Source organism: Pararge aegeria, chromosome 6, assembly GCF_905163445.1.
Source record: "Pararge aegeria chromosome 6, ilParAegt1.1, whole genome shotgun sequence".
NCBI lineage: Eukaryota > Metazoa > Arthropoda > Insecta > Lepidoptera > Nymphalidae > Pararge > Pararge aegeria.
In genome coordinates, this window is record NC_053185.1 from 4744108 (window position 1) to 4768588 (window position 24481).

A 24481-nucleotide genomic window follows, 5' to 3' on the forward strand; every position below is an offset into this window, starting at 1 on the left:
GTTAGGGCTGAATTTTTTGTGCCCTTGATCAAATTGTGTCTATTAGCCAGTAAGACTTGTAGCTGTCAGAAAAGTTATACTTTGAAGGTACCTTTCAACTGTACGGTTTTGTGTGGATAAAGCTTAACTAAATTGCAAAACAATACAATGCTAATGAAAGGAACATACGTTGATCGCTTAAAGGTGAAGCCTTTACATGAAATTCATCCCAATTGTTTTAACGCTCAAATATGTCCACAATGCTATAGCATGTGTATTTAGGCAGAACGTTTGTAATATAAAAAAGTGTAGTACAATTTATGACTCTTAAATATGAATCGAAAAATTATGGTCTGTAAATTAAGAGACAAAATAAACTAAAAGTGTTAAATTGTAAATAGGCGCCCACCACACGAATTTCTAGTATCGAATTCATCGAATCTGTAAATGTTGTTTTTGTTAATAAACCTTTTTTTTTTCTGCTTGCGTGTGTGGATAGAACTAGTAGGAGCAAACCAAGCTCCATCCTTATCAAAAGCGTTCAACATAAGTCTCGATCATTTTAAGCAGTAGCACCTGCCGTCTTTCGGAGATAATAATACGGTTTAAATTCGATAGTATGCGGGCGTCTTAAACCAAAGGAGATCATGGAAAAATCTTTGGCGACTTTGAAATCTGGAGATTTTTTGTATCAAGTAGTTATAAAGGTGTTATAATGACAAGAATTTAAAAATAAAACATTTGTTTAGACTGCTCTTGATGAAATAAAGGGATCAATATTACATGAATGAAACGGCCAAAAATGTCGAGGAGGTTTATATAAACGCATACGTGAAAAAATCTAAGTTACAAAAGTAAAGAACCTCAAACAACGGAACACGATGAAACCCATAATTGAGAATCTGTGTGAGTTTACTTCGCGTCCGAAAGAAGAATAGTGACGGAATATTCTATTTAAAGTAACGTCTCACACATTTTAAGTTATTGTTGTATTAATCATTTGGAAACTGTAACGGACACTTTTTCTCCTAGATTTAGTACATTTCTTACATTGTACATTAGTACATTACTAATCAAAGTAAAACTGTATTTCCCAAATTTTGATAGTGTACCTTCGACATTTTCCTATAGTTTTGTGTAAGTAGATCCCACAGACCTTTATTATTCACAGTCTTGACTGGCTGTCTTTAAAGAAATGATAGCTCAATTTTTGTTTCAATTTCAAGCGCATGCGTACTTGTGTCTTTAGAACTAAGACTAGAATAGTGGGTCTTAGTCATTCTAAATTCAGTTCAACACAACAAGTCAACAACAAGTTTATCTGTGTCACACTTACGCCGAAATGGCTATTGACAGCAACCTTTCCAGTGGTAATAATAGAGATCGGCGGTACATCCAAATCAATACCTTTATTTCATCTAACATCATAATAAAATTATAAGACGAAGAGGTTGTTATTTAAAATCGCTATTGCTACTAGACTCCTAAATCTAAAAAATGATTTAAATCGTTTATTTGTACGTGTCGAGGGTAATGGTGAAGACACTGATTAAAAAAAATTGATGTATTACAAATTCCTTAATGCCGCAAATAATCGATCCGATTATATTCTTAAGGAAGAAATCTAGTGAATCGAAAATAAACTTTACATTGAAGTATGCACCTTCGATAAAATGAAACAAATGGTTATAAAGAAATAGACACGAGGGCTCGAAGTCCACTTTTCAATTATTATAATGAGTATTTCAATTTCAACACGTTCAGTTTAATGAAACAACATAAAGTGTGATGTCATATCATAGTGCCAAAGATTTGTGATATCCCTTGAAATTTTATTAAAACACAGGTTCCTTGCTATTCACCTTTAAAATATGGTAATGACAAGTAATTGAAATGTAATTTACCTGAGATATACCCTTTGAGATATACCCTTTGAGATATAGAGAGTTAGGAGTGAATCCGCAATTTGAAATAACATACCGAACAATATAACATAGGTTTTGTGCGTTTAAGGGTAGTACAATAATCAGTAGAAATTGAAAGTACACACTAAAGTCTTGTTAAGCAAGATTCAAAAGTGATAGACACAAAAGCAAATATGTACAAATTAAATCTATTAACGGTTATATATGTTTTGCTGTAGTCAGTACTTAATTAGCGCCCTGTAAACGCACGCCTTTCCACCAGACATATTATAAGAAAAAAAGGCAGTTGAAAGAGTCCTAATGGAATGTTAAACACACATCCCCTGCTGTCTCACATCTCTGGTGGAAAGGCAGCTTAACGAGTAACTCACACATAACGAAAAGTTTGCGTAAACCATGGTTCAAGCATATCGCAAACTGGTAACGTGTGACCACCGTTACAACTTCAAATAAGACGATTACAAATAAGTTATATTTACAGTTTTTTTTTTTTTTAGTTTTTGGAAATTACTAACTGATCACGATTTATAACAAAAATTACAAAAAAATAAAAATACTCTTTATAGAAAAATAAATTGAGGATCTTTTTAAAGGTTAAATTATTTCGTCTTAATATAGATTGTTGTTAAACAAAAACGTAAAGTCTGTCTACGTGATTTCCATTAATGGCGTAACTCAATATTTTAATTCTACAATATATAAAATGAACTAAAAGTTTTGATGAAACAGACAAAAAATTATATAATATTTATATCTAAAACACTAGTGAGTTCAAAAGTAAAAAAAATGCCCAAAATAGTGGTGAGTGTTGCTATACAACAATTTTTCTATACTTCATTCAAGATTAAAAACACCTTCCCAAACTATAACTTTGCGCACCAAATAGAAGGAAAATCGGAAAATATATATATAACTTGTTCTCTCGCATATGCACTGAACGCTTCAATCAATAATAAGTCTATTTTTCTTACCTGTCTTTTTATGTAAACAAAATTTCTGTTATTTTTAATTTTTAAGAATATAAACAATATTACACACTTTCATATTTTTATCTTGTTTGTTTTTATATATTTTATTGCACTTGTTGTGAAATATTTTAAAAACATACTTTACACTAAAAAAGTAATGATGAGATGGTAATCATTAAGGCCAGATGAATGGAGTATAGATGTAATGTCCAGTATTCTAAGAGTCCAAAAGTGTACGAATTCACTTAAGAAATAGGAGCCTATTTTCGTCGGTTTGCAAGTAAAAAAACCTATTGTTCGTGTGCTTAGCGTCCGTTAAAAAGTAATATAAGTGACTTAATATTATAAATTAGAACATACATTATTATTATAAGTTAAATTCCATTCTTTTGTACCCTCAACATATCATCGTCAACCCATTACGGGCCAACTCAGAACACGGGTCTCCAATCAAAATGAGAGGGATTTCGGCAGTTGCCTAACACGCTGGCCTCGTGCAGATTGGCAAGTTTCCTCACGATGTTTTCTTTTACCATTAAAGCAAGTATTAATTAATTGCTAAACTATATACTTTCAATAGATAACCGATAAGTAGATAAACAAAAACAGAACCCATTTTCTGCTCGATTTTTTATGGCATTGCATGTGTAGTAATTATTGATCGAAGGGCAACCGCGTTTGTACAAGCGAGGTTACAATACAATTTTAGGTAAATTGTACAATACATATATATATATTTTAATACACATTATAAATTTTAATTCTCGATTTATAGATATCTAGAAATCTATCTTATCTATTATCTAGAGATAATAGATAATTTCCGATTCTCCGTTATTGGCACGCACAGTATGCATTCTCGTCACGAAATACTTGAGTAATGTGCAATCACCGCACATTATATTAATTCTAATTACAGCGTTGAAATGTGAGCTTTATACCATGAAAGATAAAGTGTTGTTTGAAGTGTATGAATTGTGACCAATGCGTCGGATACTACTGGAATAAAAATATTGAAAAGTTTTGCTATGATCATCATCATGTCAAAGCATTACCGGCCCACTACGGGGCACGGGTCTCCTCCCATAATGAAAAGGGTTTGGGCCGTAGTCCACCAAGCTGGCCAGGGCGGAATGGAGGGCTTCTCACGCCTTTGAGAACATTATTGAGAACTCTCAGGCATATCGTTTCCTCACGAAGTTTTCCTTCACCGTTTGATTCGTGTCACATTAAATCACATCACATTACAATGCTATAATTTACATTCAGTCGATTATAATTTAAAAAAAAACATGCTCTTACTTGCAAGTTATTCAACTTTCGTGACGCGTACTGCATCTATATACAGATAACTTACATATAAAACAAAAAGTTTATTGTCTATGTACACCTATTAGTTATTTTGGACTGAGTTCGCTAATTCTTCAATTTCCTTAAATTCGTTTGTATTTTCTTGTTTTGACAATAAGCATGGCCTACATTATTGGTTAGTCGTTTATTTAGTAACACGGGTACGTACGAAAATTATTTCAATTTGTCGATATTTAACACAATGTCTAAAGGATCATTTACTACACAAGTATCTAGGGTCTGTGTAAAATAGAATTATAATATTTATTCGCATGTTTCACAACTCTTATTTGTATCATAGTGCCAGCGGTCGGAGAGAGACGGAGCTATCGAGTAACATGACACTATTATGAGAAGAGTAAAATGGAACTTATAGACGTTTCGTTAAAGCTGATATTCTTCTACACTTCTGTCTGCCAGATCTCTGAGCAGAGCTGGCAAGATTAGAGACTCTTAAATAAGGATTTTAACGTGACCATATCTAATCCTTAAAAAATAATGTGACGATTTCAAATACAATGGTGCTTACGATTATTTTTGTTGTATACAATTCATTAACTAACCAAATGAAATCAATTGAATTTTAACATAAAATTGGGGTAGTGATAGTGAAGTACTTATAAACCTATCAATTCAGTTAAGAATTGGTGTACAACAGAAATGGCACTACTATTCTTTTGTTAAAATTCCAAAGCGAATTTTCATTAGTCGATAAGTCGGGAAATCTCCGTGAAGTAAATAGTAATAAAAGTTGAGAATGCGGGGATTTCCCGCAAGGGAACAATTTAAATTCGTCGTCCATCTTTCAATATCATGGGATTGTTTGAGACCCTTTTTAAATAATCGGTTTCCGAAATAGGACATCGCTTTACAAATTTTCTACACCCGTTATGTAACTCACGAGTTTAAACCATTCAGTGTTGCCAACATGCATTTAAAAATTCGCATGTTTTTAAGTATTCAAAAATAATAACGTTTTCGGTAGCAAACCATAATAACAGTGACTAGGAGAGTTCGAAGCCAGTGTTGCTGTTGACGGCGTATCGCAGCTTATCACGTAGCGTGCTTCGTTTTTGGTAGTTCGGTAGCTTTAGTAGGTTGAAACACGTCGACGAAGTTGGCAGTCGATTGAGTGGGTCTTTCTTTCTGATTGTGAAAAAACCGCGTATGACACTACCTGTAGGGAAAAGTGACAGCTCATATTATTCTCATATTATTCTAAGTGAAATCGAGCGTTCCATTAGTGTACCATCACTAAACAGTAGAAAGATTATAAGAGTGGCAGTACAGCTTTACGACACTAAGCTCATCCGGGGAAGTACTACCTGGTCTGAAAGGCTGGTGGTTGTCGGTTTTATGAATGAATACATTTTTATTGTACACCACACAAACATATAGTAAAATTAAAAGTAAAAATTTAACAAAAAGTATACAATTTGGCGGCCTTATCGCTACATAGCGATCTCTTCCAGGCGTTAAAAACAGCTTAAGAAGAGAGGTAGCTGGTGCATTTAAATAAACATGCATATTTACCTATATATACAAATATAATATATACATATAATAAACTTACAATAAAATATATAGCTAGTGATAATAATTAATATATACCAATATAATTAATATCAATAATAAGTTAATATATATGTCGGAGATTAAAATTAAAGTGATTATTATTTAAAACGCCATCTGTTATAAAATAGTTGTACTGCACAAAATTGTGAAGCGCCGTCTATGTGCGAACTCAGGTATTGTTTGTTCTAGTTTATTTAATCGCTCAATTGACGTCGACATTCAAATTAATCACTCAATTGACTTGGACATTTGAGGTCAATCGTTCGGTTGAGTTTGACATTCAAACCTGGGTGGGGTTGGTGTGGCGGGGGTTGACGATTCGTTTAGAGTAGGGCTGGGGCCCGGTGAACAGTTGTAGTTGAGAGCTTAGTGGAGCATGGTCTCTAGTCACACCGCCGCGCCAAACCCATCGTTCGCTACATAGTGCTATTTACCTAGTTATTTACAAAGTGTTTAAAAGTGATATCTGTGTGAACTACAGTGTGTTAATTATTATTCGAAGTGGAAATATTGTGTGCAATAAATCATGTGATTAGCTTCTCGCGTTTATTTGCCCGAGTACCAACAATTATGCAATCGGATCAAGAAGAAGAACTCGCCCACGATAACGAGTTGCGACTTCGGCCTCCGTTATATACAATATTGTCAAACCACATATAAAACAGAAGGGAATAGGTATGTTAAAGATCCGCAGATTCAGACAAAAAATGATCTTTGACAAGTTTTTTAAAAATGGTAATAGATTGTGCCTCACGGATTTCAAGAGGCAAGGCATTCCAAAGCTTAACAGCCCGAACAGTGAAAGATCGGTGGAAGAAAGATGGCACCCTTAAGATCAGCTTCCTTGCAGTACGGAGAACTTCACCAGGGCGACCAACGAATTCAAAGTTTTCTTTTAAATAAGGTGGACTATTTCAGAAAAATTAGGCTTAACACCTAGCCTCAGGTTAATGGACACAGGGCGGTACGTTGCTTGACGTGTTTCTTGCATGCCCTGCGAAGTGTTGCCCTGTTTATAGGTGAAACTTTTCCACTTACCATCAGGTGTGCCATCTGCTTTGTCTATTTATTATTATAAAAAAAAGATCAGGCGAAGTTGAGAGTTCGGTTTTATACCAATATACATACCAAAATAATATAAATTAAGACAAAACCAGACTAAAACACCAAGAAAACATGCTTCTTGTATCGAGACTCCTCTTCAGTTATTATTTGATTATAGGTTCAATAGAAATAAGCATTCTGTTAAAAATTCAAATCTACATATTACGGTTTATAAGATACAACATCGTGCTAGACAAACGGACGGACGGATAACAATTGTAAGTTGATATAATTTAATATTTTTTGTTGCTACTAGTAGGCCACACATATCAACACTATTAGCAGGAATTTGAGGTACGTAATGAAAAATATACAAGAGCTAAGATGCGATTGACAATGTTGATTGCGATAGTGTGTCTTATCTGGTTTTTAAGGTTTGTTTACTTATGTTTGGCGCAACCATGACCGTGTTAATATCGGAGACAAAATATACTGTGTATTAATCACATCGGAACCGTTTCCAGATAGTTAAAATAATTGCCACAGCTTAGCGGCAAAACAGATATCGTTGAAATTTTGCATAGACATAGCTCGCATCATGGAGACATTTCATACTTTTAAACCCGCGATAGTAAAAATTCTTAAAAAATCTAAACAATTTCGGTAGAAGTCGCGAGCAACATCTAAAACACTATAGAGATATTTTTATCGTAAAGCGTTTTATGTGGCGCCACATCAAAGTAACAGCGTCCATTCAATCAGGGCCTGTCAGGAAAACATTCTTTAAAAGGCCGAAATATGATGAATAATCGTTATGAAATACTACTGATATCTTTCTTTATGTGGCAGTTGACGGTAAACGTAAAAAATACGTAGCGATTCACTATTCACTATTATCATTTATATAATAAGACGTAATTTGTAAGATGGGCTGTATAGAATCTTACCTATAGTATCACCGGTGTCTTCATCATCACCAACTTCGACGCACCGGATCGAGAATGGAGGCTTAAGGTGCGCGAAACCTAGGACCGGAGGCTTGGAACATGACGTCACGAACTAAAAAAAGCAATATTGCGTTCTTAACTGACAAGTTAGTAGTGGTAGTTAGCTTTTTTTGACAGGGATCGTCCGGGGAAGTACTAGGCCATTGTTGGGGCGTCGTTGCCGGTGTAATTAATGGCACACGACTAAATATCTATGCCTCAGGTTAGAGGACACAGGGCATCACGTTGCAGGACGGGTTCCTTGAATGCCCTGCGAAGAGTTGGTCCATTTTTTTTGGGTATGGGTTAAAATCAGGACCATCTGCATGGTCAGTCAATTAATCCCTCCCAAATATGTGCCGAGAATGGCCACCGAGGGGGGGTTTTAGTGGGTAAAAATCCCATATAACCCGATCTTCTCTGGGTCGGGTATCTCTATACTACCCTGCTGTATACTGTATTGCTTTTTAATGGTTAAAATATGATATTGTATATATTTAAACTTATAAGATTTTAGAGGAATGTGCAGCATCCAAATAAACTCATGTGAGTTTCAGGATTTTAGTAGTTTGTGTAATAAAAAAAAGAAAAAGAGGTAGTAAAATAAATTACTACAATAATCATTGAAAAAAATATTGAGTTCAAGAATCTATTTCCATAGGGCCACTTCCTCAGATCCCCACTTGTAGACTTACTATAGACTCAAGGTTAGATAAAATATTTCACCGTCAAATAATTTAAAAAAAATATTTGACGGTGAAACGTCAAAAGAAACTTAAAAAAAATATATATCAAGTCGATCAAGTTCCTTTTGCGATTAAAATAAAAGAATTAGAATTTTTATTTGGAAATGTGTTATACACGCATTATGTATATGGCGATTATTAACACGGGCTTTTTAACAGCTATTGATTGATTGATTGAATCTATGAATAAATGAATATACTTTTATTGTACACAACACAGAAAAGCAAAAAAAGTATTTCTTCTTATTGTTATAACTTCGAGGAGCAGAGACAAAAAGCGGACTCATACCTTAAGAAACATAGCACGCTCGTTCTCGGTAAAGTCCCTCTGCAGAACGTCCCACAGCCAGCAGACCACGCGATGCGAATCATGGAAGCCGCCGTAGTATTGAGTGTGTCGACGTAAATCGCGCAGGTCCAGTGGAACGTTATCGCCGCTTATTAACCGTTGCAGCTTAAAGGAGAAGGCAAACAGTATAAATACTTCATATAGATAGAATGAAAATGTGTCAGTTAGTGTTTAAACACACTATACCGAAACTACGCCACCGAAGTTCGGCGTGACTACGCCTGCAATGTATTTTATTACTGATGACACACCTAACCGAAATTACGTCGCGTTATAGCGTACAGGCGAACTCTGCTCAGACGGAAGTTCGGCAGCGATTCGGCGGAAATGTTTCGTATAGCAACACATTATTTTTAATCACGCGACATGTTTATATACGACAAACCACCCTGGAAGCCCGTTTGATTACTTAAGCTAATACACAGTAGAAAATAATCGTTTCGTCAGTATTCTTTTCATTCCTCTACAAATTAGCCTTTGACTGCATTCCACCTGATGGTATGTTATAACGTTAATACGTTTAATGTTTTTAATATGTTTAAATATTAAAAACATTAAGCGTAAACTCAAAGAATACTTTATAGCGAAGTTAGTTGGCTGACTCTTTTGTATCTAGTATAGTTTATGTTCATTTATTTTGGTAATTACTACTGTTAATAATTAAAATAAAAATAAAAATTTACACGCTTACGTAGTTCCTATCGTTCTACAATTAAGCAGTATGTTTTCCCCACAGCTGGTTTTTAATTCTTCTAATTTACACCTCAGGTAATCGTTGCAGATAGGCACCTCTGCGGTTTTTTCGGTGCTTTTATACCAACCATTTTAATGTGATTGTTTTATTTGATAAATAAGAAAAAGCTGTAGAATAAGGCAGCTAATTCTCTTTTAAAGAAGTTGAACAAACGAACTTACGAACGAAAATTAAATGGAGCATATTAAATTTCCGTTCGTAATTACACAATACACTTGGACTGGCAAGCTAACTGGCAAAACTACATTCTTACGTTTACTAAAATGAGAAAGTTTGTGAGCTTGCAACAATCCGCGGGTGTAATATCAGATGTGCACAAGGCCTACTCACTGTTTTTGAATAAGGGTTCTGTTAGTTCCTTATTCTATGGAAAAATATAACAAGTTTGGTGTTTACCTCTGGTGTAGAGAATAATGAAAGCCATTCCGGATTAATTATAGTTCTAAATCCCTTGATGAAAGCATTCGTCTGATCCTTTATTTGCGTGTGCATCCGAAAATGTGCCATCAAGTGAATGTAGTTTATTCTGTAAGAAATAAACTATATAGTGTTCAATTTATGACTTTCACATGATTAAATACTAGGTTTCGAATCCGGCTTTGCGCATGTAAAATTCGAGGTGAGCCCTTGATTCGATTACAGGGTCTGAAATTAATTATTAGAAATTCTCAGTACCTGTTGAAAGTTAGAATATTTGCGCCGTGTCTCGGAGAGCACGATAAAGTAAGTCCCGGTTGTAACATTGGAGCAACACCGAAACTCTGAGTCCATCTCTCCCATGAGAGTTGAGACCTGTACCCAGAAGTGGGACCTTAAAACAATACTTATCGAACATGCAATTCGTTTTTACTTGTTTTCATTCGTAACGGGTATCGCTTTTCCGCCGGGAACAAGCTCGTGTGTCACAATCTCGCCCAGTCTTTCTTCATCCACGGAAAACGTGAGTTCCAGCGTTGAAATGTCACCCTGAAAAATATCGTTCATTTTGAATAGACCTCTCGTACGGTACAGTCAAGCGTGTAATATGTCAATTATAACCGAAGTTGTAGCAGAACATAGATTCTAGAGCGGTGGGCTCACGCAAACGGGGAAGAACCCTGGCGCCAAACAGCCGGTCTGAAGGCCGTGGTTGCCGGTGTAAGGAAGCTTAGCAACTACGCCTCGGGTTGATAGACACAGGCACTTGGTAAGACTCCTTGCATGCTCCTTGCGAAGTGTTGCTCTGGTTATAGGCGACGGTTTTCCCACTAAACATCAGGTAGGCAGATGGCTCTTATCTCAAGCTAAGTGAAATCATAAAATGTAACCAACTTTTGAAGCTTGTGTCGCTGACTATGGGTCTCATAAGAAGGCTCAGAGACACAGCGGGCGATGGAGAAATCTATTTTTGGAGTATCTTTACGTGATTACATCAGGAATGAGCAGATCCGTAGAAGAACCAGAATTACCGACATAGTCCAAAGAGACATGAAGGTAAAGTGGCAATGGGCGGGTTCCAAGGTGCTGGAATGGCGATCTCGCACCGGTAAACGCAGCGTTGGTAGATCCCCGACGAGGTGGATAGATGAAATCAAACGAGTCGCAGTGCAGGGCACCGTTGGCTCAAGCTGCACGAGATCGTGGTATCTGGAAATCCCTACAAAAGACCTATATATCCAGCAGTGGACGTCAATCGTTTGTAATGAAGATGATGATTGAGCTTGTGTAGATGATAGATCACAGTTCTCGTACCTGAAAGTGCTTGATATAGGTCAGACTGCGGTAGAGATCGCGGTCCAGAGAAGGCAGCTCATCGATCCAGCTATAAAGCGCTTGTTGCGTCTGCCCCAACACCTGACTCAGGAAGAAAGAAGCGAATGGCACATCCACCACGATTCCCTAAAAAAGATACATTCATACAAAAAAAGATTAATTTATACAATACTAGACCTTAATAGTTGCGCAACCTACTGGGTCTAGGCTTATTTCAAAAACTATATGCGGCGGGGCGGCCCGCGGCATGTTTCTTGGTTTTAGCATTTCTATACCCGTCGTAACTTCTTAACGTTATGTCCAATTTGAATAATTCAAAAAGGAATTTGCATGAACATTATCAATCAATCTTAATTATAAAACTATTAATTTGATAAGGAATAATACCATGATAGGAAGGTATTCTTCACACACACTACACTATCTTTCGATTTCACCCGTGTTTGGATTGACAAATTATAACAAAAAGCGGTTATTGTAATCCAACCAACACTTAGAAAAAGATACACTTTATTGCACTATAACATACAGGAATGGAAACAGTAAGGAGTATACAGTATACATGCAAAGGCGGCCTTATTGCTGCAAGCAATCTTCTACAGGCAACCTTTATAGACAGAAAAAGAACGGGATAGTGCCAAGAGTGTTGATTTATTATATAATCACAAATCTATAGATATAAATACATAAATAATTTAAATAAATATACGCAACATTAATATAAAATATACATAATATATATAAATATATAACATACATAATAGACATATAGGCTCACTCGATTGAAGACGCAAATTATCACAAGTCATTAATGAATCCTACAGGAACATCACCCGGTTGCTTCTCCGAACAAACAAGTTACAAATACCAAAGATTTTTAACAAACATTGTAAATACCTCATAAACAGCTTTCCCAAGCATGCGCCCGATAAATTCAAACAGTTGCAAATGGTTCTCCTGCAGACATGACGTCGGAGACGGGTAAAGACGCTCTTCACTCGTCACGCGGAAGAGGTTTAGTGACGGATCGAAAACGCGTTTAATAGTTTCTTCTAGGAACTCTGCAATAAATATAAAGCCAAAATTCAGTGTGAGAACAAAAGTTACTTTGAAGTGTTGTTTTCTGATAAGTGTTGGATAGCTTATTCTTTGTCACTTGACATAAAGTAAGAAAGTGACAAAACTTACGTTTACACTATGCGACAATAGTCAGAATTGGATAGCTTATTCTTTGTCACTTGACACAAAGTAAGAAAGTGTCAAAAATTACGTTTATACTATCCGACAATAGTCAGAAGGTAGGAATAGGCCTTAATATAATAAAAGTTGCTACACAACAAACAATGGTGCCGATTCTGTTCTTCACAAATTTCTAAAATAAACCAATACAACAGAGCTATCGTTTTCACAATCTTAAACATATGAAAGTATAACAGTATTTTAAGATTTGACAATTCAGTTTAGTATTAAGATTTTGCTATCATACAAAATACTTTCTGGAACAGTCTCCCGGTGGGAGAATAATTATCAATGCGCTTATAACTTACCTTTGAACACGCCATCCTGGTCGATGCCGGCTTCGTCCAAACCCTGCTCGTTGATGAACCGCACTCGCACGACGCCCCTGAACGCCCTACTAGGTAACAACGCAAGTTGTCGATATCCATCTTCCACCAGTCTAGTTCTCCGGACCGTTACCAGTGTCGATCGACCGCCGCACGCGCGTTCTGTTAGACCTAGGACTACCTAAGAACAGATAAATAGAAATAACAACATTCATTTAGAAAAGAGAAAGCCAGAAGACGCTTGTTGTCTGAGAAGTTTTTCTTTTTCTTAACATGTAAATGGTATTTTGATACACTTTGTGAATCTGTTGGCCCTTATGCCTATTCGATCACTTTTAAAGTTACTCATATAGTTTATGCCGCAGATAAGAATACATAAATAATAAGTTGTCACCAGCCCTCCTCTTCCCGCGGGTGTCGTACGAGGCGACTAAGGGAATATAACGGAGAACCGGCAGCAGCGTCCTCCGTGCTACTCCTACCACATATTGCTATCACCAATACTTTTGCTCGGTGGTATTATAACCCTCCCGCTGGGAGAGAGAGACCTTTAGTCAAATTTAAGAAATTTAGCATACAAATCAACTAACAATGCGATTTTGATTTTTCCTTTAATGATTTCTTTGTTAGTGATAGGAGCTTTTAATGATGGACGCCAAAAATGATGTTTTAAATGCCACACATTAAATACTATCTGTACTTTATAATATAGGTATGTATATTGGACAATTCCAGCACGAAAAACTTTACGTTTGGTATTTTATTGATTGTGGTAGGTGTAGAAGCAGCACGCTGTGTTCCGTAACTTTAAAGGGCGAAGCCGCAGTGCACGTATAGTATATATATATATATATTTAAATAATAGTAACCACTGTTACCTTTTCATCTGCAACAGCACGTCTGAACAGCCTCACCCGTTCTCCGTGGGCAATCATATGTGGGGTTTTTTGCACCAGAACCTGTATAAATAAAATCATTTTGACTTCTCATGCTTCATAAAGTCGCACATCAGGCTATGTGTAGGCGGCCATAAACAATTTTAGGCACTTATGCATAATAGTTTATAGTTATAATTTACTTTTTAGCTCTGGGTTCTAGTATTATTGATCATTATGATTTTTTTTTTTGATGCAAAGATTATATTAAACACTACTTCCAGTTCTTGTTAGTATTCATTTATTCCTTGAAGTTTCAAATCTATGATTTAAGATATCTTGCTATTTTAAATTTATTCTATGTATTGTTTTAAGACTTATATTGTCTTTTTTTAGAAATAAATTATTTCGGAATATCATGGAATTCCACAAAGTAACGCCTGCTTCTATTCAATGTTTTTCTCCTATCGCCTATAATAGGCTGAGAATTATGATGATGCTAAGTTATAAAACACACCTGCTGTGGTTTCTTGCCCTTCTCAAGGTCGGCCATGAATTGTGTGTCTCTTATTTCCCGAATAAGCCAGTGCTGGACCGGAGCGTAAGCTCGGCGACAGTCGCGGCGATACAACGCCAGTAGCAGCGTGTGTAGAGACGAGAAAACCTCATTGCTCTGGATTGTCTTTAGGTCTAAAATAATGAGTTTTTTTAAGTTCTAAAATATCGAATTTCTAAGGACAGTTGGTGTCAAGCGGTCTATCGTAGTATATGCCAATACCAAAGCAAAAAGTCTCCTTCAAGTTTCAAGAAGAAATGTTGTGCCGACTTCACACAACGTGAAAACAAAAAAATCCAAATAACCTTTAATGCAACGTCGGTTAACGAACGAGGATTATATATGATGCGATCATTTTTATTTGTATTTAGGGTAACTAAAGCATGACAACAGGATTCTATTACTAAGCCACTAGCGGGTTGTATCACAAGAAACTAAAACGTAGTGACTAGAGCCGCAATTTTCACAGGATCTGTGTGTGTGCTATTTCCGATATAACAACTAACAATGAAAATAAAAAAGTTGACAATCACACGGTACCCCATAAGAGAAATATGTTTTATTGGTGTTTACGCTGAATCTTAATAATGCTATGCTGTTTTATATTGCATCTTGTTACGAAACCAACTATAAGCCTGTATTTGTTTTCTCCAGAAAAAATAACTCAAATTTCTGTGGGGTTTGTTTTACAATTTCGAGACATTGTTATGATATTTTCTTAAAATGTATCTACTGTAAGTGTTAATTTGAAAGCCTTTCTATGTCTGAATGGGCCGTTATTGTAAGTATCATTATATCTTGAATAGTACAGTGATTAATTTGCATAAATCGCTGCTTGAAAGAGGCCTATGCCCAGCAGTGATGATGATACAGATTGGGTAGGAACTCACCAAACAATTGTCCTATGATCGATTTGTAGATGAACATGTTCAAAAAGTGTGACATGTTAATAAAGTCTTGCAATTTGAAAGGATCCTGCTTTTCATACATCTCCATGTCATCTAATATCCTAAAACAATACAAAACTCACTAATTATCGCAAATCATTTTCTATTGAGGATACACAGAAAATTAATATTAGACGTCAGAAGTGGGATACTAAACTATCGAAATCCGCATTTTTGAATGCGAAAGTACGCATGTTTGATCAGTCTGTTTGGTGTCTTTTCACGTTTATACCGCCGAATCATTTCACAGAAAAGAAAGTTGCCTCCTTATTTGGGTTACATTCAGCCAACAGGTACCTTTTTCTTCCTTGTTTCTGATTTATACCGCTATGGTTTGGAACGATCAGCCCGCATCGGTGTTTTCTGCCACATACAACCTGAAGTGACTAAACATTTTCTAGGCAAGCGCGCCCCAACTAAGAACTCATCTTTGCTTTCGATCAGGCATGATAGTCGTCAAACGCAAGTCTATCGTGTATTTTTTTTTAAATAATAGATTTTATAGAGCTTGCATTCTGGAGATGGGCTTACATAACTTCCGAATTTTATATTAATTTTGTATTGAGCATATAGAGAAAATGAAGATTCGACATCAGAAGTGGGATACAAAAATATCTACATCTACATTGCTGAACATGAGAGTTTCGGTCAATTAGTCTGTTTGATGACTTTTCCCCAAAACCAAAGATATATTATCTTATAGTGTAAGCTTGCATATTGCTAATGGGCTTACATGACCTTTAAACTTTTTAGAGTACACTGTAAAAAAAATGTAACATGGCTATATTACTTACGTAACATAATGTGTCATGCAATCGCTGAATAGAATGAGCATTTGAAATTCTGGCGCTGAAGCTTTAGTGTTCAGCGCTAAGAGATCGAGGAAAGCTTTCAGTCCACAGTTTGGTCCCAACGTGCATAAGAATTGCCATAACGAATAAAGTATTTCATCCTGGTTGCAAAGTCCTGTAACAAGTATAGTATGTCTTCTCAAGTTTTAATTTTAAACAAACAGAGTTTCATTTTGCAATTAAGTACCAAGCTGAGTTATCACGATCAATATTTCACTTAGGCCTGTACTAATAAACCTGCAACTAAACCGAGGATTCCCTTAGAACCAATCTGTAATTGTGAGTGGACACCCGTGCCCTTTAGTGGGCTATTACAAGAATTTCTATCTCTTTTCGCACAGAGGGTTTTTACATGTCACATTTAACCTTTCACATTAGTCCTCATAGCATAATTTTAATTAGTCAAGTAGTCCATTTTATTTTATTTAGTGTAAATTGTGTTGATAAGCTTGGTCCGTTCTAGTTAGAATCAATAAATACATAAGTATATAAATTAACCCAACCTTACAGCTAGAGGTAAAATAACTGTGAACGGCAAATATTGTCCGAAAAGTAAAAAATCAAAGACTTATTAAAAATTAGTTTACTCACCAGTCAATATATCTAATTTAACTTGAGACATAGTTTGTAAAGCTGTGTGATACATGGAACAAATAAGTGCCACTTTTGTACAATCTGGCGATCCTAATTTTCTAAAGTTTTTGCTAGAATTCCCCCTGGAAATAATATTCTTATATTATAATTTCCTTAAAATCTCTGTTTGTTAGTCGACATATTTTGGGATGGTATGTTTTTTTATTTGATTATACACAATACTTAAGACTAATAATTTAATTAGCAGAACTAATGAGAAGTAAGAACATAACAGTCAATTTAGTATTCAATAAAATTATAACCTATATCTAATTTTGCAGTTCTCTTAACAAAAGTTTATTTTCTTAATAATAGGTTTGATTTCCGGATTCAACTTAGAATCTCGTTTTCTTTTAAAAACTCTACGTTAGCCCCAGTTATTACCATTAACGTGTGATAATAACCGTTTAAGCCCGCCAAACCGCATTAGGGAAACGTAACTGAATGAATGAATTAATATACTTTTATTGCACACCACAAGAAGTACATAAAAAAAGAAAAGTATAACTAAACAACGTATACGATTTGGCGGCCTTAACGCTTCATAGCGATTGGTTGGTGGGTCTGTGCTTTACCAGTCGCTCTGTCTTTGGGAGCGACATTACTCTTTCAGCGGTAGTAGCAGCAATGCTGGCAGAGGATGAAGCATGGAGGGCGATGATCTTCTTCTGCGAGATCGTAATAGTTAAAAAGGAGGCTGCCGAGCGCGATCGAGAGAGAGCCGATCCTTGCCGGAGACGACCGAGGCGGGCGGACGGCAACCATAGCCCAATTCAGTCTGATCAATAGTCCCAGATGAAGGGACATCGGGTCGTGTCGGACAGGATGGGGCTCTTGCCGTTTAACATCAACTTACACGACCCGGGTGGGACAGCAGCTTGCCGTAGCCCATAGCGAGGCAAATGAGGTAAGGGGAATATTTTCTCCCAGGACGTGCTCTACATGCGCTTTACGACGGAGGCACCGGTGCGTTCTTAGGGGATCCCGGAGCCTCCCAAATATGTGGCGAGGGTGGCCACCGAGGGGGTGGGTAAAAATCCCACATAACCCGATCTTCCGTGAGGTCGGATATCGCTGAAAATTTCCCCCCGATAAAAAAAAAAGGGTCTGTGCTCTAAGAGGCCTTTCGCCAGTTAAATGATCTCAATAGGCTGATAATGAGAGACAGATGACGCGAAGCGATGCGTCTGGTATGTAACTTACCTACTAGTTCTAGCTTCTATGGCCCGCCTGATGAACGCAGCGGGGTTATTACTCTGCACAGGAGTTGAGGGTTGAGATGGTCCTGCCCCTTCTTCCCCAGTAATCCCTGCTTCTAGCATATCCTTCAATGGGCTCCCCAGTAATTTCTTTAGCAATGGAGTGCCCCATAATAATGATAGTTGGAACCGTAGATTCCCCATAGTAGGGGGTAAGTACGCATCAAAGCTTTGTGCGAACCAGCCGAGGATTGGATGCCAGTTGCTAAGATTACCCTTTTTACAAACTACGTACTGCTGGCAGCTGTCTAGAAAACGGCTCACCACTAACTGTAATAGAAAAGTTCATTTTTGTACAATTGTAATCTTTATTATAATAGGAAAATATTCTTTAATCTTTATTATAGGAAAACTCTTCAAGATAATGGATTAATAATTAAATTTGATATCAATGTCAAAGGACCACACTACAAAATTCATCCATTTCATGTTTGTTTCCAGTAAGAATATTTTTTCTCATTGGAATTTTTTTTTTTTTATATGTACTAAAAAAAAGGAATATAAACAAACTTTAAGAGCAGATTTTTTGATGTAGAAGATTAAATAATCTCTATTTATTTTATTTGTATATAAGCTACCCATAATTATTCCCTACTTTTGTAACATAATTATGTTTGCATTTTAGGAATTTTTATTTTGCATCATAATTTATAAGACGCGTTAGTTAAAATAAACGTCTTAAAGGCGTTTAACATTACATAGAAGTAAATTATATCTTAACGTTTTATGATTGAAAGAGTCACTTACCACAAATGTCGGATAGTACGCGTTTGGTTGTGCATGTTCTCGCTCGCAATAGGCCAGTTGTATGAGGTTACCAAGTAAACATAGCGCATAGTTGCCCTCCAAGGTGTTGAATACTATTCGCATGTTCTGATCAGCACTGAGGAACTCTACACACTTGTCAAACATACCATGCGATCTGAATGCGGCTATTGACTGAAACATATTAAAAATATAATATAATAAATAAATATATTACGACGACGCACACATCGCCATATAGACCCAAAGTAAATGTAGCTTGTGTTATGGGTACTAAGATGACTTATGATGAATATTTTTATGAATAATATACATAAATACTTAGAATATACATATAAATACCCCAACACTGATGAACATTCATGCTCATCACACAAACATTTTCCAGTTGTGGGAATCGAACACACGGCTATGGACTCAGAAAGCAGGGTCAATGCAAACTGCGCCAATCGGCCGTCAATAGCATATAAATGTATAAAAACAATAAATAATTTAATACACGGGAGACTGATAGATATTTTTCAACAACCTGGTGCCCGCTTCCTTTGGCTGCTTTTATTACGATTTTATACAAATACAGTGGGTACCGTTTGTTTTCCAGCACGGCTAGCATGGGCAGGACACAATTTTCTCCCCAGGGAAAGGATAAAAATTTATCTCCTCCCATAGCTTTATCAACTCACAGAGCTCTGGCGCACAATAACAACAACAAGTGGAAATAATAAACAAATATTTTTTGTGTAACAATAAACGTTATTTATATCCCTTGTCAAGGGATATAATTTCTGTCTCCTGCCTGTGCTATCCTGTGCTGCCTGGATAAAAAGTAGCCTACGTTACTCTCCAGCCTCTTGACAACTCGTCAAAAATTGTGTTGATTGGTTCCTTAGTTAAGGCATAAAGGAATAAAAAACAAATAAAGAAACAAACAAACTTACTTTCACATTTATAACATAACTCAGGCCTGTAATATATTGAACCCAATGTAACGTACATTTGGTATATTATACAGACTGCAAGTAAACTGTACCTGCCCCTTTCTGATGCATAAGCATCCTGTGAAATACTTTAAAAACCCTGAGGATGCTAAATTTTTCTTGCAAAGAAATTGCTGATGTTTCTCCCAGCAACCTACAATAGGAAAACCTGAAGAGGCTATCCAAAATAAGAGTGATATTACTGTCCTACTGTACTGTTCGCAATTCTGTAGTATTTATCTCTGCACAAACCTCAGGTGATATCTGCTGCATATGGAAGACTAGTGTGGGTACAGACAATATCTGAATGATGTACATTGTGAGTAGTTTCTCGGAGAACTGAGCAGATACCAGTGGCCTCAGTGCAAGTGTCACAATTGCTGTAAGTGATATATTCTTCAAACCCACTTTCTCGCGACATAGACCTCGTAGTAGAAGCGACTGTAAAAAGTATAGAATCCATAATTAACAATTTTGAAGCTTATTTACGGTAAGATGCACTAGATTTGCTACACTACACTTATAAATAACAAGAATAATTACATTGTAATGTTTCACATAAGTCCACCCATCTATACTCGGCCAGCATGGTGGACTACAGCCTTAAACCCACAAATAAACAAAGAGCGCATTCTGAAGTGGTCATGGGTTGATAATGATGAAGTTGATGAATGTATCACACTGTATTTTTTTACAGTTAGGAATCCTTGTAGCTTTAGCTTTAGGTTGACGAATTTAGTTTTCGCCATCAACTCACTTCTATGTTATATTTTACATGTAATGTATGTATCAAAAGTGCCATATATGTACCTATTTAAATAGAGAAATATTTGACTTTGACTTTACATCAGAGCTCTACTAACTTTGCTTAAGTTGACTCTAAGAAGTATTATTACATTGCATTGTATCTGACTTTTACTTTTTACATCACTAATCTGCACGAGAGCAAAAGAAGAATAATCTTTATAAACAGCAATGTCTAGTGAACCTACATGCATACTTTGTATTGTCTAATATTATGAGTTTTCATTAAAATATAAATGGTAATTTTCATAACATATAAATATATTTAAAGTTTATGATTCTAACAAGCACAAAACTTCCAATACTCTTAGCTAATTAGCTTGTATTATAATGATTAGGTACCCTTTTTCATTTATTAATAAATAGATGCTTTTTTCAGGTCAATGAAGTATTTATGTTTAGTTAAGTTTAATTTTTTTTCTTTGAATAATTCTAAATTGTATCGTGTATTAAATTCATTTTTAAGAATATAATTAATCTTACCTTCAAAGTTAAATAATAGCCTCTATGGAAAAGTGAGCCCATAACATTGGCACAAAGCTGTGTCATGCCTCCCCTAAGCTTCTCAAAGTTTTTTAGCCTTGTCAATGCCCAGGTGTTGGTAGCAGTGAAAGCCAGCAATGTGTGGAGATGGATGAGTATACTCTGCATGTCTAAGGGGGATTCAGGTTTCAGTTCTTCTAGGTATTGACAGCATTTGTATAACATGTCTTTTATGTGAGCTATCCATCGGAAACTGAAAACAATTCTCTTTTACTTCTTTATCAATATTCACAGACAAATTGAGCAGCCAATCAATATTTAAGTGCCTTATGGGTCCAGTGGTTATTGTAAAAATTACATAAAATGTCATTAAATTTACATCAAAAGTTTTTAAATGTTGTAGTAAAGAAATTAACTCAAAGGTTTCATTCATTTCAGAACAATTTTTTTTAGTATGTAAATTAATGTTTCAACAAAACCAAACTTACAAACCTGTATTCTTTATTTAAAAAGACACCAACATATGATATTTTAACGGACTCTGAGTGTAAGCTCTGCACAACATACTTGCACAGCTTCTCAAATCTCTTTTTATCTCTCTGTTGTTTAAATATGAGGAACAGGCGGCATGCCGCTCTGTATACATCCAAAGCTTGAATGAGCTCTGGTGGTTGTGGCTCATCTTGAGAGCCCTGACTTACTGACTCAGGAAGGAGTTGGTCAAATTCATCTCTACAAGAAAAGGATAGTATCAAAGGAATTAGTAAAGTCAATATTCATTCTGGAAGCTAAACATAAATTAGTCAACATCATCGTTATAACATCTCTGCTGTATCAGGCCAACTCACTTTTACAGAGGTTTTTTTTGCAATCTGCAATAAAAATTTACTGCAATCTCTCCTGGTGGTAAATGATGATGCAGTGTAACATAGTAACCGGCTGACCTACACATACAATAGACAGTACTAGCCCCACTGCCAAAGCTTCCAATCAGACCAAATTCAATTCATAAATTATAAATTTGCAAATTGAGGATACCTACTGAGGATTGAACTCAGGATCTATCATTTAAAACCACAGGGCTCACCCTGGTTTAGCCATCAGGGTCCTTGGTATATTTATTATTGATACTAACTAACAGCTCCCTGGTCCATGGTGGAGTTTGTTATTAAAAAAATAACTACAAAGGCTGGCCAGATAGCTTTATTCTGCTCCCACAAACCTCTTAAATTTACCTATTGGACATTTGTTGTATATAATTGATATGTAATGCACACCCTTTTTTATGGGACACTTATTCTAGCTCAATTTAAATTATTTTGTGGAAAATTTATATTGTTGCCAAACAAAATTAATCTAAGTTATTTTGCTTTATGTCAATTTGTCCCCTAACTGTTCCTAAATAATGGAATGAATCGGATGTTAGATTTGCTATATATTTTAATAACTATCAAGAAGATATTATTCTTGGATGGATGAAAAACATAATTGGACCCGTTGATTTAGCGCGCAGGACGACATTCACTTGTCCAATAACAAAGTTATAATAAGCTTTTATTGGTGCCGTATTAATTAGCCCATTAAAGAGTTCGTACTTACAAAATTAGCTTCACGAATCTATGTCTCGCGAGCCAACCTCGCACTATTGCTTGAATTTGTATAGCAGACTGTTCTCGCTTCTTTTCTAAAGCCCGTTCTTCCCGTGCCGCTTTGGTCTGCTCCAGGAACGAATCCTTTGTAGTTATGGACTTCGAAAACATTTTAAGCCGCTCTATTAAAGCTTTGTTTTCTTTTTGAACCTAATCACTGTCAGGACGAGCCATTTCGATTCATGGCAAATTCGCAAATATTAACACGGCAACTGAAGCTAGTATGTTTATTCATAAAATTTACAATAAAAATCTTTAAACACAAACTATAACATAGCGCTCACGAGGGTAATTTTCTTTAATTTGTTACTTTTTCATTTTGCCTGGCTCTCTCACCGAGAAATTAACTCTGTTTGACATTCATCGGTTGTCAAACACAGAAGGGTGCTACCATTTAAAAAAAATAAGGATTTATTTTTTTAACTAGGCAACACCCAAGGTACTATATAAAGCAAAAAAGTCAAGAAACTGTTCCTTTTTTATTTTTATCGAAATAAAAGCATGTTACTTCATAATAATAAAGACCAAAAATAATTTAAATATCAAAATTATTTCGATGCCTATTTGAATTGCTAGATTCAATATAAGCTTGCGATAGATGCGATTTGCTCCTCTTTTAATTTCTACGCGTTTTCGTCTTTCGGATTACAGAATATGATGAACATTTTTTTTTTTTAATACAAGCTTATACGTGGTAAGCATTGTTAAAAAGAAAGGAATTAGGTCGGAACATATTCTAAAGTTTGCATGGGATACTTATCAGAAGTTCTGCGTACTACTATGTTGGACATACGACGAAGTCGCCCGTCATATTATGAATGTCTCCGCAGGTAGGGAAAACCGAAGCTGGGTTAGGTAGATACCACAAATACTACTATTACGACTACGACTATTTGTGGTGTGTACCTACTATCACAATAACTTATAAAGTATTTTCATCATACTTAGACGAAGATAAAATACATACCTACTATCTTAATTCAACCATTGATTTAAAATTATCTCGTTATTCAATGATTTAAACATTTAATTATTTTAGATTTTTTCATTCGAGCTAGTACCTAGTGTTATTTATCCTTGTTGATTGATTGTTGATGATCGATCTACGAAAAGATTTAATAAATGCGACACTAATTATTTGTGCCTTGCTACTCAGTTCTCAGTTAACGTGTCGGAAATTACCTATATTTTTTTCGGTCTTTCTGTCCGTTCTTCTGTTGTAAGATCCATCTAACTTCAAAATGTTGTGTAACAATCATCATCGACCCATTGTTGGCCCCACTGCAAGGCAGAAGTTTACTCTTAGAATGCCAAAAGTTTAGGTTGCAAACTGGGAAAGTGGAGATTGATTGACTTAATTTTTAGAACATTTTGATGCAGTGCGACTGCAGGCATGCAGGTTAACTCACGGTGTTTTCTTTCATCTTTAGAGCAAGTTTTATTTAATGTAAGCGTTTCTTTCATCTTTAGAGCAAGTTTTATTTAATTTAAGCGCACTTAACTCAGGTGAGTGCCGGGGATTGCACTCCGTCCCCCAAATGTGTAGCCGAAGTCTTTTTTTTTATTTTTTTATTTATTTATCAAATAAAACAATTACATTAAAATGGTTAGTATAAAATACCAAGTAGTCTTACCCAATAGACTATCACCGCTCGCTGCGTATTGTTTTAACCTTACATAATACTTATA

At 35.8% G+C, this 24481-nt stretch overlaps 1 protein-coding gene across 1 annotated transcript; it reads right to left on the reverse strand.

Moving 5' to 3' along the window:
* Positions 1–4088: 4088 nt before the first annotated feature.
* Positions 4089–23124, reverse strand: LOC120624649 (ubiquitin-protein ligase E3B). Its single transcript, XM_039891310.1, has 19 exons — positions 22743–23124; positions 21636–21875; positions 21144–21396; positions 20109–20297; positions 18862–19053; positions 18059–18384; positions 16814–16938; positions 16166–16337; positions 15315–15433; positions 14386–14558; positions 13872–13952; positions 12976–13174; positions 12326–12489; positions 11408–11554; positions 10527–10642; positions 10073–10202; positions 8863–9027; positions 7789–7900; positions 4089–5399 (listed from the first exon to the last, which is right to left on the reverse strand). Exons 1-19 carry the CDS (start codon positions 22901–22903, stop codon positions 5227–5229), a joined length of 3237 nt encoding a protein of 1078 aa, XP_039747244.1. The 5' UTR covers positions 22904–23124; the 3' UTR covers positions 4089–5226.
* Positions 23125–24481: the final 1357 nt, after the last annotated feature.

What these genes read in the sequence shown, in the direction of transcription:
- LOC120624649 (XM_039891310.1), bottom strand. Translation starts at nt 22,903, where the DNA reads ATGTTTTCGAAGTCCATAACTACAAAGGATTCGTTCCTGGAGCAGACC. An exon ending in CCCGTTACGAATGAAAACAA is followed by an intron (nt 10,203 to 10,526) that starts GTAAAAACGAAT and finishes TATTTCTTACAG; the next exon opens with AATAAACTACATTCACTTGA. An exon ending in AGCGTGCTATGTTTCTTAAG is followed by an intron (nt 7,901 to 8,862) that starts GTATGAGTCCGC and finishes TGCTTTTTTTAG; the next exon opens with TTCGTGACGTCATGTTCCAA.